The following is a 14,618-nucleotide window of genomic DNA, read 5'->3' as shown; positions in this document are numbered from 1 at the left end:
CTGTATTTGTATGGGATTCAATTTGTCTCAATATTATTGAAACAAAAAAAACCTAATCTCAATCAAAAAAAAAAATTGTGGTCAAAACTTTACGAATTGTAATGCAATATTTTTTTTGTAAAACTATTCTTTTAATTTAAATGACTCATTTTTTTCTCATGAAAAAAAAAATTTATTTGCAAAACCTAAATTTTTATTTGCATGTCAGAAATCTTTGGTTACGATTCTCTAACTTTTGGTTTTGACGTTCCGTTTTTTTTGGTTGAAGTGAGTGTTTTTTGAACTCTGGTTTTTGATGCTCCCTTTTTTTGGTTGAGGTGAGTGTTTTTTGAACTCTCGGAACGTGAACATCCTGGGGCGGGGCCTAAAGCTGAACGATGTAACACGTGTCCCTATTGGTTAGCGCTGACTAAAGCGGCAGCCTCTGATCCCTCCCACCTCTGAACTTTGAAGCAAAGCCGCAAGCCCTGCAGTTTTGGGTAGAGGACATCAACGGTAAAGAAAGGCGGTAACAGCAAAAGTGAATGGTAAGTAATCTTCACAAATTTACACTGTTTAACACCTGCTAACATGTCCATCCCTTTTTCAACGAAGAAAGTCGATATTATCTTGTGTGCCGCGGTCCCGGTTAGAATAGCATACTAGCTAATGTTGGAATCAAAGTGCATAAACTAGGCTTGTGTAATGTTCGCCTGTCTTTATGTTGAATCCGTTAACTAGGGCACCTTTGTCGAGTTGCACTAAGCGTGGCAAAATACCAAATGTATCTGGAGGAAATGTGTGTTAAAAAACTGTTAGTTAATGCCTCCGTGTGTGTACTAACTAGCGGTGATGCTAAAGTGGGAAAACACACCGGACCGCTGCACCACAGTGTGTCATTAGGCCCACGTTAATCCACACCACACGTGTCAAGTCACTGTACAAACAGATTATTTATTTCCCGAGCACAAAATCAGTGCTGTGGATGAGAAGAGACAATGTAACATCTAAATATATATATTTTCTTCCAGATGCAAAATGGAAAACCAAACTGGTAGATCATGGGCCGAGGTAGGATGTTCACATAATTTCCGCCTTTTTTTTTATTGTTAATGAGTATGTATGTGTCTGGTATATAGATTTATTTTGAATTATATGTAATATGCCTTTTGCTGGGTTGTCATGAAATTAAATTGGTGTTCTCCTAATTTCCTACTGTAGTATGACCATCAGAGTGCAACTGAAGCAGGACAGCACTTGTTGGCATTACAGAACAGAGCAATTCCTCAAGCTCCTAGAGAGGGTCAGAACTTGAGGGTGGATAGACCACCAAGTGTTGAGTCTGAGATGGACAGGTAGAAAAGGAAGTGTATTTTTGTAAGGGTCATGTGTATATAGTTCACTATATTTTTGTAAGTCAGTTTCTTTAATGTTTTTATGTATTTATGTATATTTTTTATTTACAATAGAGTCACATGCAGATTTTAGGCATTCATATGATTAGCAATTAGAATGATATTAATGTAAACAAGTTATGTATCCAGTGGCGCTGGTCAGAGATACTAAAAAATATAACTTGTGATGTCAGCAAGTTCCTGGGTCTCAGGCAAATGGAATGTGTAGTACAGTTTCATAAGTGCTGTAGTTTGTTGGATCCAATAACGTCCACCACACACTCTTTGTTTTTTTTTCTGTGTTAAGATGGAGGGGATTAGAACAATAAAAATAGCCTTTACTTTCCCACAGAGGAGAAATTAAGGTTTAACAACAGGGTCACACAAAGTTTAAAAAAATATATAAAAATCAAGATCAACAGTAATGGTAATAATATACTGTACAAGATTATAACATAAAAATACTGTGCAGTTACTGGAAATAGAAATATTGTACTCATGATCCAAGGGAAGGGCAACGGAGTAGGATTACTTTATTTCAAATGTTCATAATATGCATATGTATTGAGCATTAAAAAAGACAACCTTACTGTCACACCATCTATTTGAATAATAGAACTGACAGCTTATGGCTGACACCAGCTAACAAAGTAAAATAAAAGGAGCAACTGGTAAAGTCATTCAAAAGGCCTGCAGCTGAAATCTTATCCAGTACATGGCAACTCAATAGCATGCATCCAGCATAAAATCTTTTGTTAAGCACTGAGATTTTAGCCCGCACTTGAGGTGTGTATTATTTCTTTGAATATATTTAAAGTTGAGTTTGTCTCTGGGGACATCTTCATTTCATCTTTGACATCTTTGTTCATTGCTTGACCAGAATTTTCTGGGTTTCCCACAAACTGTGACACCATCCCTGACCAACGCCATTGAACCTGTAGCTGTTCCCTGTTTCTATTCCACAGCAGGATTTTTTTTTTTTGCCTTCAATAGTTTTGTGCATTTCTTCTTTGATCTTTGTTCTTTTTAATAATTAGATTCATTTTTAAGAGCTGTATTTCTTGTAGGAAAATGTATTCACGGTTCTAATTATTAATGTGTTGATTTAGTTTGGTGTTTTTACATTGCAGAAGTTTTAACTTTGTCATTTTGCTTGAAAATCTACAGATCCTTCCCTGGCTTTTTAAAAAGAGGTGGCAAAAAGAGAAATGGTCTGATGAGGCCCAACAGTATAGCAAAAGTTGCAAAAATTTGGAAACCACTGGAAGTATCTTTTTTTTGTTGGCTTCAAAAAATGACACCATCCCTACCTCTTCTGTTGAGCTTGAACATTTGCAAGCAGGACTTGGGAAAAGGACTTTGTCCATCACCACTGACCTAACACATGCAGAGGTAATCAGAATTTAAGCAGCTGTGTTTTTGCTTTCAATTGGTTCTTTTAGGGAAAAAAGTCCAGTGTATTGTTGTCTTAACATTGAACATTTTCCATATCTATTCATAAACTTTTTACTGTTGACATGAGTTATTTAACACAAAAAGTTTTTATTGTTTTAGGTACACACATTTGCACCTAACTGTAGACGAACAGCATGATTACAAAGATATTATTGTTTTTGGATCTGGAATTTCATTTAGTGCACATACACAATTGTGTCATTGCAACATTTTATTATTCCTTTTTTTTTTTTAATAGTTATCCTCTTTATTGAGGACTGCTTACCCTAAGATGCTGGATCTAGAGGACAGATGGTTAATATATAAAGCTGCAGGTGGGCTTCCAGCCATCTTTACATATTTCAGATTTGGTTTATTCTACTAAGAGAATATTTGTGAAGGCTCTGAACTTATTTTCTTGTGTTAAAAGGTGGGCATGAAAGGCGAAAACTGTTTCCTGTCCCGTTGGAGGCAGAGGGATACACTGCATCTCTCATCAAAAGAGCATCAAGTGGGGGGAAATGTTTGCTATACTTATTGCCCCTCCAAGATGAGTTGGATTTAACACCCTTGCCTGCAGATTCACCTGAGTTTGCTCTTATGCCAAAAGCAGCTTGTAAGAAATGCAAGGCTTCAATGCCTCTGCAAATGCTGGCCTTGCACATTGAAAAATGCCATGACCTATCAAGCTTAGACAGCGAGGTAAATAATTTGGTTGGGGTATCAAGGTTGCAAATGACCCATTTTCAGATGTAAACTAATGTTGTTACTGTATTCAGGAGGCAGATGTGATTTCCATTGAGAAGACTGCCTCAAGCCTAACCTCTACCAACAGAGCAGCATGCTTATGGGCTCGACACACGGGGAGCGACAAACGACAGCGACGAATGGGTCGCATCGCCACTGGGGTGAAACCGAACACACGGGACGCGAAAGCGACGGCAGCTTTGCGAATCGCGCTCTTACGTCACTCGTCTCCAAGAAATGTGATTGGTTATGAAACTGGAGGGATTTAGACATTTTCAAAGCAGTCCGTGTCAGACACGGGAATAAAGATGAGGAGTCTGAAGATTTTATTGGAACTGACAGAAATCTTGCTGTTAAGTCTCCTCTACAAAAGAAAAAGACAACCTCGCGTTCATCCTATATTAGCACAAAAGTCCTCTCTATCCGTCTGTTTAACGTTAGTCTTGCACCAACACGTTCTCATATGGCTGCCTTTTATGTTTAACTCGATAATCACTGCGTGAAGTGTCATATAATATAGGAAAGTCAAACACAGCTAAAACGATGCTTTCCTTCCTGCTCAAAGTGGTTGCAGACTGCAGTGTGTAGCATACTCTTCGCTCATTGGTCAGTCAATGAAACTCTTGCTGATTGGTTTAGTGCCACGCGACAGCGACAAAAGTAGAACATTTTCCAACTTTGTTGTGTCGCGTCGCCTGGTCGCGTGTGCACGTCTACGTGTACGAGCTCGAAATTTCACATGCACGAACGTCGCCGGTCGCTTAGCTGGAGGAGGGCAAGCGATTGTCGCCTCATCGCACAAGCTCCATAGGAAATGAATGGAGAGCGAGCGACGTCGCTCCCCGTGTGTCGAGCCCCTTAGAATCACCATGGCCCACTGATCAGCATCATTCTCAGCAGGTACATGCAGCAGGTTGCATTGATTTTCAGATCATTATTACAAAGCACCCCCCCCCCCTTCACTCCTTTTTACTGTGGAAATGAACGTGCCTAATAATTATGCACATCTTGATAGTTTTACATTTTATATAGGCCACACCCTCATTCAAGTTTATGTCAGTTGGAGATGGAAATATGAATTGTAGATGTATGCAAATGTAAAATTGTAATACCTAAAACTCCTTTCAAATGTGTCATAGCCAGCTACTTTGATTTTCTGTGTGCATTCCTCTTACCTTAATTTATATTATGTAATTTAATTTTTTAATGCATGGTTCCTTAAAATTACAAATGTATATTTTTCTTTTTTTAAACCACTCTTCCTGTTTAGATGGATGAAATCAGATGTCCAGTATGCAACAAATTGTTTCCGTTGTTAGACATAAAAGGTCATGCCAGCTTCTGCGGTGAAAGGTAAGTGTTAAGCAACCAGATGTGTTTATATAGTGATCTGTGGTATTTTCATTCATGTTTTCAGCCACTGCTTTTGTGTGCTTTTTAATAAACAATATTTGTTCCTCACTGGTTTTTATTTCACTATATAGAAAAAATAAGAAACTCTGAATTTGAATGATAGTTGCTTTTTTGTTTTGTTTTAGAGTGGACCAATATCTAAACCAAGCTGAGGGAAATGAGAAAAATCTGGATCATATTTCTTGGTAATCAATCTGTTTCCTTTTTTATTTTAGGAACTTCTTGTAAGTAATAATTGTTTTTATTAATGTTGAGTGATTTAAAAATGTCAACAGTGAAGAAGATGTTGTTTGCTGGGCAGCATCACAGGTGGACAACAGCAAAACCTTTGAAATATGTGTTTCACGAGACAGTGTGGTTGAAAGAGGACTTCAACTTTGGCAGCGTCAAAAAAATGGTGGCCCAGTGAACCTTTTAAAAATCTCCTTCCTAGGAGAATTAGGTGTGGACACTGGGGCTCTCAGAAAGGAGTTTCTTACAAGTAAGTCTGTCTTTTTGTTATGTGGAGTAGTGTGTACAGCAACAGGAACCAAATTGTGATAAGTTATGACGTGAAAAACTTTAACAATGTCCTGTCAGATGTTGAATTTCTTCGAAAAGATAGTTTTTTTTCCTTTTGATAATTGTAAAATGCCATGTTGTGTCTATAATGTGACTTGTTTTCATCTGATTTGGTGTATAGCTATGGTTGTAGGGATTGAGAAGAGACTGTTTGAGGGTGACAGCGAGAGGGGAAAAATACCAAAATACTCTCTCAACGATCTTGATAAACAGCTGTTCAAGTATGTTTTTCACTTTTTATTAATTTCATAATCTGAAAAATACATACTCATTTTAAAATATGAGAAAATGTAACAAGGTGTATTAAGCTTTGCGATACAGCCACTGATTGACCTTTCATATTTACAGAGTCGCAGGGGAAATATTTTGTGTGAGTGTAGCCCAAGGAGGACCAGCACCACGGTTTATGCAGGAGTGGTGTTACAACTATCTCGTCACTGGAAAACTTCAAACTCATGGTGTATATGACACTGAGTTGTCAACATTAATAACAATGGTATGTTCAGTGAAAGAATTGAATCCATGGTAAAAGTTATCATTTGTTTTTGTTAGTGCCGTTCTCACATTGTGTGTTGATAGTCAATTATTGTTATGTACCTGTTTGTTTGAATAATATTGAGACAAATTTAATCCCATATAAGTAAGTTCCAGAAGCACTGTGAAGCACTTCCATTAACACCAACAAATGATGTAAAAAGCTTAGCTCATGTGTTACAGCGTGCTTTTTTTTGCTTGTGAAGGAATGAGTCATAAACACTTTAGTTATCATGCAAAAGATTTTATATATTGAAGAATCAGAAAATTATCACATGTACATGTGGGCAAATCCTGGGGGAGAGACAGGCATCTCAGCAGCTGCCTGTGGCCCTCTCCCTAGAAGAGCACTGCTGTAAACTAACCATAACGTCTTTAGACTGCCATTATCTAAAGAGATTATGGTGCTATGAGTCGGCCTTGGTCCTCGGTCTGGTCCAAGCTGTTTTTTTGTGATCCAGATTCCTCTCATCAGCAGTGGAGTCATAAAGCACATCTTCTTCCTGAGGTTTTAATTTTGTCATAAAGACCAATCTTGTCCAGAACATGGTGAAGTTGGTGATGTTTTAATTGTACGTATGGTGGCTGAACCTCAAGATAAGATCCACTGAGACAGAGAAGTTAGTCAGCACTTTCTATCTGTTGCTCTCTCTAATGTATTATTTATTTAGTTGATCCACTGTTTATTTAACTTGCTGGAGTTTAATTTTAAGCATTTGTCCTTTTATTCATTGAGTAAAACATAATCCCTAACACATGCATTCAATATTGTCATTTTGAAGAAATTATTCTTTTTTTTTCTGTGCATCACAACTATAGATTGAAGATGCATCTGACCTATCTGTCTACACTAAAGAGATACTGGATTGTGGCTACACCGGTCCAATTAATACAGACCATAAGGACACTATTATGAGGCAAGTTTTGAATTTGGAAATTAGAAGTACTGCGGCAGTGCAAATTATCAGTGTAACACAAAAAGTTATTGTGACTACTAGGAAATTATTAGAGATTGTACAAGACCTTAAAATTCAGTCATGTTTAACATTGAATGGATCAATACATTAATATTTTTTGCGTGAACTTTCCAGGGCTATCACTCTGCATGCAACAACAAAACGCACACCAATGCTGCAACAACTACGAGAAGGCCTTGGAGTTTACAACTTCATCAATGTAATGGAGAGAAAGCCAGACGAGTGTCGCAGTCTATTTGTTGTTGGACATGATGACAAGGTACACTGTCAATTTACTTCATCTTGTTCATCTCTTTGTTAGATCCATAAAGCTATCTATAAATGTTTAATGTTCTGAGCTGCTTCTTTTCCTAGGTTGACTCAAATTACGTAATGTCACACATCGCCCCAGAACTGAGTCCACAGGGTTCAACAAAACAAGCAAAGGAGACCAAAATCTTGGAGCACTTGCAAGATTTCTTGTACGAACTTGAAGGTATGTAAATCGTTGCACAAATGTACTGTAGGTGACTGTGGCTAAGCAGTATAGCCACAGTCACCTACAGCAAGGGTGTTTTTTGTAGAACAGTTTTATAAGGTGTTCAGTTCGATTCCAGTTTGCCCTTGTCACATGTCAATGTGCCCCTGGGCAAGGCACATAACCCCAAGTTTCCTACTGATCGAAATATCCTTGTATAAATGAAAAGTTTGATTTTGGCCTCATCTGACTAAAGCGCCTTCCTCCATACTTCTGGGGAGTCTCCAACATGCCATTTGGCAAACTCTAAACAAGCCTTCTTGTTTTTGTCTGTAAATAAAGGCTTTTTTCTGGTCACTCTTCCATAAGTACATCTCTATGAACTGTATGGCTTATTAAGGTTGTAATCAAACAATGCCAAGAGGGGTGAATACTTATATATTTCTAGTTATTCTATATCTGTGTCATGAGGTACTAGAATTATGACTTGTGGTCATGTTGGTTGGAACTTCTTTAGCCCCAGTATCAGGAGAGTAATTTAAATTCCTTTTGTTTCTACATTAATTTAACTCCAGATGAACTGAATCCACAGAAATGTCATAATGATTACCAAAATATAATTAACATTATGAATATTTAAATAGTTTTTAATTGCTGCAAAAAGTAATTGAATTAAAAAATAAGGTAAATTCCTCCCCTATTACTGGTCGATTGGGCTTAAGTTTTAATCCTACTGCAGATATTGATGTGAAATAAATACTTTAATTAAATAACAATTTTCTTCCTGTTTTCATAGATGCACAACCAGCAGAGAATGAGGAGACACAGACTCTAACTGTTCCAATGGTGATGCAGTGGATGACTGGGCAGGCACACAAACATTTGCTTTTATCAGAAAGAAATTCTTTTAAAGTCACAGTAATTTTTGACCACAATTGCCTAGAGCACACACCAGGCCACACTGTGTGCTATCCAGTTGTAAGTGCTTGTACCAGCACTGTGACATTTCCAACAGCCCATCTAGGGGATTATGAATCCTTCAGGAGCAACCTTAGCACTGCAGTAAAATATGGAGCCACTTTTGACAGGCTGTAGTCAAGCATGTTTTTATAAACAGTCACAGTTTGGCAAGTTGTTCAGACTTCATTTTACAAAAGGCATTTTACACTTTTAATGCTAATAGTTCATGTGTTAAAGAAATGTGTTTGAAATGGCACAGAAGTGCAGTGTCATCTCAGTTTTTAATTTGTTCCTTTCATTGTCTCTTTGAAGAGAGATTTTTTTCTGTCTTTTGTAGTTTGTGTATTTTACTCAAAATACTGTTCATAGTTGTAGTTGTCTAATACATTGTTACTTTTTCTAATGTTATTTCCCTGGACAGTTTTGATACAATACACAAGTGTTTGAATGTGCTTGTATGTGAAATCAAATTGCCTTGTTTGAGTTAGATTTAAATGAATGTGAGGTTTGTTTTTTTAAATCGTGTGTAATATATCAAGCAAAAAATAGAGATAAACAGATTTAGGATGAAGATTCTTGTGAATTTGGAAAAAAATAAAATAAAGGAAGCATTTGTAATTAGTTTTTTGAGTGTGTCCATGTAAAGTTAAGAGATGTTCTATTATTTAATCCAAAAAAAATTGACAAGATTTATTTCTGGAGAACAGCATATTATTTGACGACCAAAACATGTTAATTCAAATATTTATTCTTTTAGGAAAATTTCACAAATACATCAAGACAGGGACAGACTCTAAACCACATTCTAAACTTTTATTTTCAAGTTAAAAAAAAAAAAAAAATCCATCTGTGATCTAACATGTTTATCCCAGCAGGGTTGCAAGGGGGGCTGGTGCCTATCTCCAGCAGTCTTTTTTTTTTTTTTTATATATCTCACATCAACCAAAGGCCACTTCAAGAGCTTCTACATAGATGTCTTGGCCAAGTGAGTCAGACTCTGCCAAAGGGTTTACTTGTTGTTGGAGCGCATGCAGTCTCTCAGTTGATAGCGGGCACTGGAGATCAGGCACATTAACCCCTCGTTCAACATCTCACTTTGCTGTTCTTGGGACAGCCATTCCTCAGCATGCTGGATCTGCTTTGACAAAAGCCATGGACAGATTACTTACATTAATTAGAGGGAAAACAAATAAAAATCTATACATCCATGTAGTCATCTGTCATATGAATGAAGCCTGAATCTTACAATTAAATCCAAATAAAACACGCAAAACATACCTCTGCCAGATCTGGTTCTGACACTGGTTCCTGCAGCATACCGATCATCCACAGTTGACTGGGTGTAAGGTTTCTCTCTGTTCTCAAGGGATGAGAATTCCAACTCTCCTCGAAAACTTGCAAATCTTTTCGTAGTCGTGGGATAAAGACATACCCCACACAGAACAGATGGACAGCGTTCGACAGGTCAATGAGACCTTCTTCTTCCAAACTGTGGAGCAAGTTGTAGTACTTTGAAGTTACACTCCAAACATCTCTCCATAGGCGTTCAATTCTTAAAAAAAAAAAAAAAAAAAAAAAGGCGTATATATAGACAAAACATTAAAACTGTCAAAATCAGGCAACTTTCTTTTTTTGAAATAACTGTATAGTGAACATTAATTATTATTATTGTTATTGTTCACAAATGTGGAAATTTGGCTTCGGTTTCACATGGTAGTTAAAAAACATATCAGAACAAATATAAGGTCAGGAATAAACAATGGGAAATTACTCCAATATTTAAAATAGATGTTACCATTAAAGCTTTATATGTTTTTCCAAAAGGGAGCTTAGCAAATTCCACAAAATAGGAGCAACACGAGTCATTCACAACCTGTTGGGTCTTTTGTTTACTATGCTTTTCAGCAGATCTGCCAGTTTTCTTTCCTGTATTATTAGGAAAATGTTGTCAGTGAGTGTTGTAGCAGACATTTATATATTTATTATAGATATTAGATTCTTGTTGGAAAGACAAAAAAAAGAAATCATTTCTGGTATGTTACCTCTGGTTATGAACACTTTTCCCAGCAATGAAACTGCCACGTCCAGTACCTCGTACAGTAAACATGCACCTTGCAATGTCCACATTTTCAACCCCGTGATCACCTCGAACTCTATAAGACAAAGTGGAAAGTTACATTTTGCAACATCCTCACCTATTCTACAATAAGATGTATGTATGTATATATGCTGTAAAAGAGGACATGAAGAAGTACAAATAAAAGAAGAGGATGCAGATAGAGATGGATGAAGGGAAAAGGCAAAAGAAAATTAAAGTAAATAATCCCATCTGTTGTGCAAACAGCAATGCCCAAATATGACACTTGAGGCTGCAAATTGCTTTTTTGGTTTTGCCTCGGTAACAAAATAGGTTTTTCAATATGTTAAAAGGGGGGACAATATGCAAAATTAGCTTTTTGAGCTTTACATCATGTCATAATGTAAGCACCACCAGACTAGCATCAGGAGCAACAAGCAGACACCTTGTCTGCTGAGCTTATCATAGGAACTACCTCTCAGTGCAACGCTACTCCTACCAATTGTAAACTGCATCATGGGGGAGCACTGATCTGATGTGTCAGACAGTAGAAGCTCTTTAAGAGACAGAGGCCAATTTCAATGTGTTAGATATGGTTATGATTATGATGCAAGATCTTTATTGTCTGATATTGTCAAGGTAGGAAAATTGTAATTCAAGAGGGGGGGCCCAGATGCCTGTAGAGGGGTATGAGTGCTTTCTAAATGGCACTTTAACAGAACAGGAGTATGTGGAAAATCAGATACAACCAGCTGGCTCAGACTGGACAGCATGTAACTAGCCAGCTTAGCTGCATCTGCCCCATATAACAGCGAGAAGACGACTCCTTCTGTATTGTTCAGAAAAGTACTCAGGCAATGTATATTGATAATAAGATCCATCAATGGCATATCCATTCAGGACACCCACCTTGTATGTCATACAATGCTAAGTATCAGAAGTGTCTATTTAGGACCCCCACCACTAATTTAATACCACAAAATATGCTATGTATCACTAGTGTACCTATTTAGGGCAGAACATAACTGTGGAACTAATCCACTATGTTTAATTTTGTTTGATGTCATTCAAAGGTATCCAACCAAGATCTAAATGTTAGATCATTACCATTTCCACCCTGGAATTGGTCATTGCTTGATAATGTCCCACCTTCCCTGATGCTCCTAATAAATGCTTGGAGAGGAATCAGCTGACTCACGTCTCCTCAATCAGAAACGAACACAAAGTTTTTGAAACTTCAACAATATATATACAGCTTTTTTCTAAGAACTGAAAGTAAAAATTACTTGACTGTGATATAAAATGGCACTATGTACCAGAAGAAATACTCAGCACTGCTCCAACATGCTGTTTTGGGTTTTAAAACATAAAAGTTTTACTGAAGAATAATCAGTGTAATTCAAGATCATCCTACACAATCTGTGTTCTCTTTTTTAACCTTAATTAACTTGCCTTGATGGCCATCCATGTTTACAAACCCCATCCATGAAGAAATGAAACGCTGTCTCTGCCTTGTTGTTGCCAGCCGTGTCCAAGTAAAAGATCTGTAGGACAATTTTTAGAATTAAACAGACACAAGTGATAAAAATATTTAAAAACAAAAAACAAACAAAAAAAAAAAACCTTACCTTCCTTGAAAAGCCATCAATTGCTCCGAAGACAACAATGTTGTACCTAGGATCATACACATTGTTATCATCAACAGAATATATGTATATATATTTTTTTATGTATTAGATATACAAACCTGATGAGCTTATGATTTGTATCGATGTGGACAAGAGATAAGGGAGCTGGAACACAGTATTGCCGTCTTGCAATGCAAGCTAGCTGGACCATTCTGGCAATAATTCCTGCCCCGTCCACACGCTGCAAGGACATTTTCACTCTCTTCCAAGGAATCCGGACACCCATTGCTTGAAGAGACCCTTTCACTAATCTGTAGCCAGCATTTGGCATTCTGGTCTTTATAGACCTAACCTTCTGATCTAATGCATCATCTGAAATGCTGCATTTTCTTACAGACAGATCATGCTATTTCAAACTCTGTACAAAGTTGACCTTGCAATTCCAGAAAGGCTACATAAGGAAGTCAATGGTAAACCACTACTAAGTAGATCTGTGAGAGTTTCACTTTCTATGTTGACTTTGGGTCTCCCTGCATTCCCACTGTGTTCAACCTGAGCTACATTGCATAATCTTGGGGCAGAGGCATTAGCTGAGGCATAAGAACTGACAATTTCAGTCAACCTCTGAAAATTCTTAACCACTGTATCCGCAAGGTCAAGATAAGCTGCTCCAGCTCTAAGAAACTGCAACTCCTGAGAACAGACAAAGTGCAAGTAGTCAAAGTCGATGGGCTGCCTGTTGAGTGTAGAAATCACTATTCCTAACTCTTTGCAAAAGCTGATGCCGCAAAAAAACCCAATGACACAACATATTTATTAACCATTACACATTTAATAAATTCCACAAGGTTATGATTTTACATGCAACTAATACAGCATAGTACTTTTGGTGTTGACCAAATTAAATAAATCAAAATGCAATTAGGCAGCAACATACATGGGTCTGGGAACTGTCCAATTGGTTTTCCATTCTGTGTAAAAGAGAGGGTAATATCATTCCATTGCAATTCTGAATAACAGAAAATTCAACCGTGTGACTGGAAAACAAGGAAGAAAGGTGATCTGACACAATGTGTATGGGCTTAGGCCGGGTCTGGTTGGATTTCTTTTAGGCTCTAGTACGAGCAGAGAGTTCCAAGCTTCAACTAATAATCTGTTTGTACAGTGACTTGACACGTGTGGTGTGGATTAACGTGGGCCTAATGACACACTGTGGTGCAGCGGTCCGGTGTGTTTTCCCACTTTAGCATCACCGCTAGTTAGTACACACACGGAGGCATTAACTAACAGTTTTTTAACACACATTTCCTCCAGATACATTTGGTATTTTGCCACGCTTAGTGCAACTCGACAAAGGTGCGCTAGTTAACGGATTCAACATAAAGACAGGCGAACATTACACAAGCCTAGTTTATGCACTTTGATTCCAACATTAGCTAGTATGCTATTCTAACCGGGACCGCGGCACACAAGATAATATCGACTTTCTTCGTTGAAAAAGGGATGGACACGTTAGCAGGTGTTAAACAGTGTAAATTTGTGAAGATTACTTACCATTCACTTTTGCTGTTACCGCCTTTCTTTACCGTTGATGTCCTCTACCCAAAACTGCAGGGCTTGCGGCTTTGCTTCAAAGTTCAGAGGTGGGAGGGATCAGAGGCTGCCGCTTTAGTCAGCGCTAACCAATAGGGACACGTGTTACATCGTTTAGCTTTAGGCCCCGCCCCAGGATGTTCACGTTCCGAGAGTTCAAAAAACACTCACCTCAACCAAAAAAAACGGAACGTCAAAACCAAAAGTTAGAGAATCATAACCAAAGATTTCTGACATGCAAATAAAAATTTAGGTTTTGCAAATAATTTTTTTTTTCATGAGAAAAAAATGAGTCATTTAAATTAAAAGAATAGTTTTACAAAAAAAATATTGCATTACAATTCGGAAAGTTTTGACTCAAACTTTCAGTGTAGTTTCCTGATTTTTCACAATATTTCATACAGTTTTATAATGACTTAATGTGTGCTCTGTGTCAGCAGCTGCTGGAGGTGAGGGCGAGTGTCCTGGCAGTGAAGGAGGTTGCCTTCTGGGACGGTGTCACCACTGACCTCATGTTAGATGAGGAGGATGGCGTCTCAGAGCGCGTATCGGGCTGGATTAAGACCCCTCTGAGCCAAACTGCAAGACAGACTAGAAGCTCACCCTAAATACAACGCCGTGCACCATAAGTGTTTGTATGCTGGACCATGCTCTGAGAGAAAGCCACCACCACATGGCCCAGAAGTAGCAAAGCATTATATGTCATAATGTTTTTGTTTTCTTATATATGATGTGTGTATGTGTAACCAGGCACAATTACACTGTAACTGGCTGGTCCAAATAAACCTCTTCGATTCTGCGTTGTGTAGTAATAATAGACGAAGGCTTGGTTATCTTTAAGATGTGATCCGTTTTATTGTCTGG

The 14,618-nt window shown here is 37.7% G+C and overlaps 2 protein-coding genes across 8 annotated transcripts; one reads left to right on the top strand and one right to left on the bottom strand.

Moving 5' to 3' along the window:
* The first annotated feature begins 350 nt into the window (after window positions 1-350).
* LOC115794833 (uncharacterized) lies at window positions 351-8,977 on the top strand. Of its 2 annotated transcripts, none has more exons than XM_030750494.1 (17): window positions 351-527; window positions 1,011-1,050; window positions 1,201-1,334; window positions 2,541-2,765; window positions 3,067-3,142; window positions 3,238-3,509; window positions 3,587-3,651; window positions 4,412-4,454; window positions 4,825-4,907; window positions 5,093-5,152; window positions 5,243-5,448; window positions 5,662-5,749; window positions 5,877-6,024; window positions 6,882-6,979; window positions 7,154-7,298; window positions 7,394-7,514; window positions 8,293-8,977. In XM_030750494.1, the coding sequence occupies exons 5-17, from the start codon at window positions 3,100-3,102 to the stop codon at window positions 8,589-8,591; spliced, it is 1,671 nt and encodes a 556-aa protein (XP_030606354.1). In that variant the 5' UTR covers window positions 351-527; window positions 1,011-1,050; window positions 1,201-1,334; window positions 2,541-2,765; window positions 3,067-3,099; the 3' UTR covers window positions 8,592-8,977. The 2 variants fall into 2 exon arrangements, with proteins under 2 accessions (XP_030606354.1, XP_030606353.1); XM_030750493.1 differs by having other exon boundaries at window positions 5,650-5,749.
* Window positions 8,978-9,371: 394 nt separating this feature from the next.
* Window positions 9,372-13,839, bottom strand: LOC115794834 (uncharacterized). Of its 6 annotated transcripts, none has more exons than XR_004021207.1 (5): window positions 12,281-12,944; window positions 11,986-12,077; window positions 10,499-10,609; window positions 9,735-9,945; window positions 9,372-9,594 (listed from the first exon to the last, which is right to left on the bottom strand). XR_004021207.1 is itself a non-coding variant. In XM_030750495.1 (5 exons), exons 1-5 carry the CDS (start codon window positions 13,716-13,718, stop codon window positions 9,466-9,468), a joined length of 609 nt encoding a protein of 202 aa, XP_030606355.1. In that variant the 5' UTR covers window positions 13,719-13,839; the 3' UTR covers window positions 9,372-9,465. The 6 variants fall into 6 exon arrangements, 4 of the variants coding, with proteins under 4 accessions (XP_030606355.1, XP_030606356.1, XP_030606358.1 ...); XR_004021206.1 differs by having other exon boundaries at window positions 9,372-9,591; XM_030750495.1 differs by lacking the exon at window positions 12,281-12,944 and adding an exon at window positions 13,716-13,839 and having other exon boundaries at window positions 9,735-10,008.
* Between the last annotated feature and the right edge of the window lie 779 nt (window positions 13,840-14,618).

Source organism: Archocentrus centrarchus, chromosome 16 (genome assembly GCF_007364275.1).
Source record: "Archocentrus centrarchus isolate MPI-CPG fArcCen1 chromosome 16, fArcCen1, whole genome shotgun sequence".
Classification (NCBI taxonomy): Eukaryota; Metazoa; Chordata; class Actinopteri; order Cichliformes; family Cichlidae; genus Archocentrus; species Archocentrus centrarchus.
This window is presented reverse-complemented; position numbering and strand designations above follow the sequence as displayed.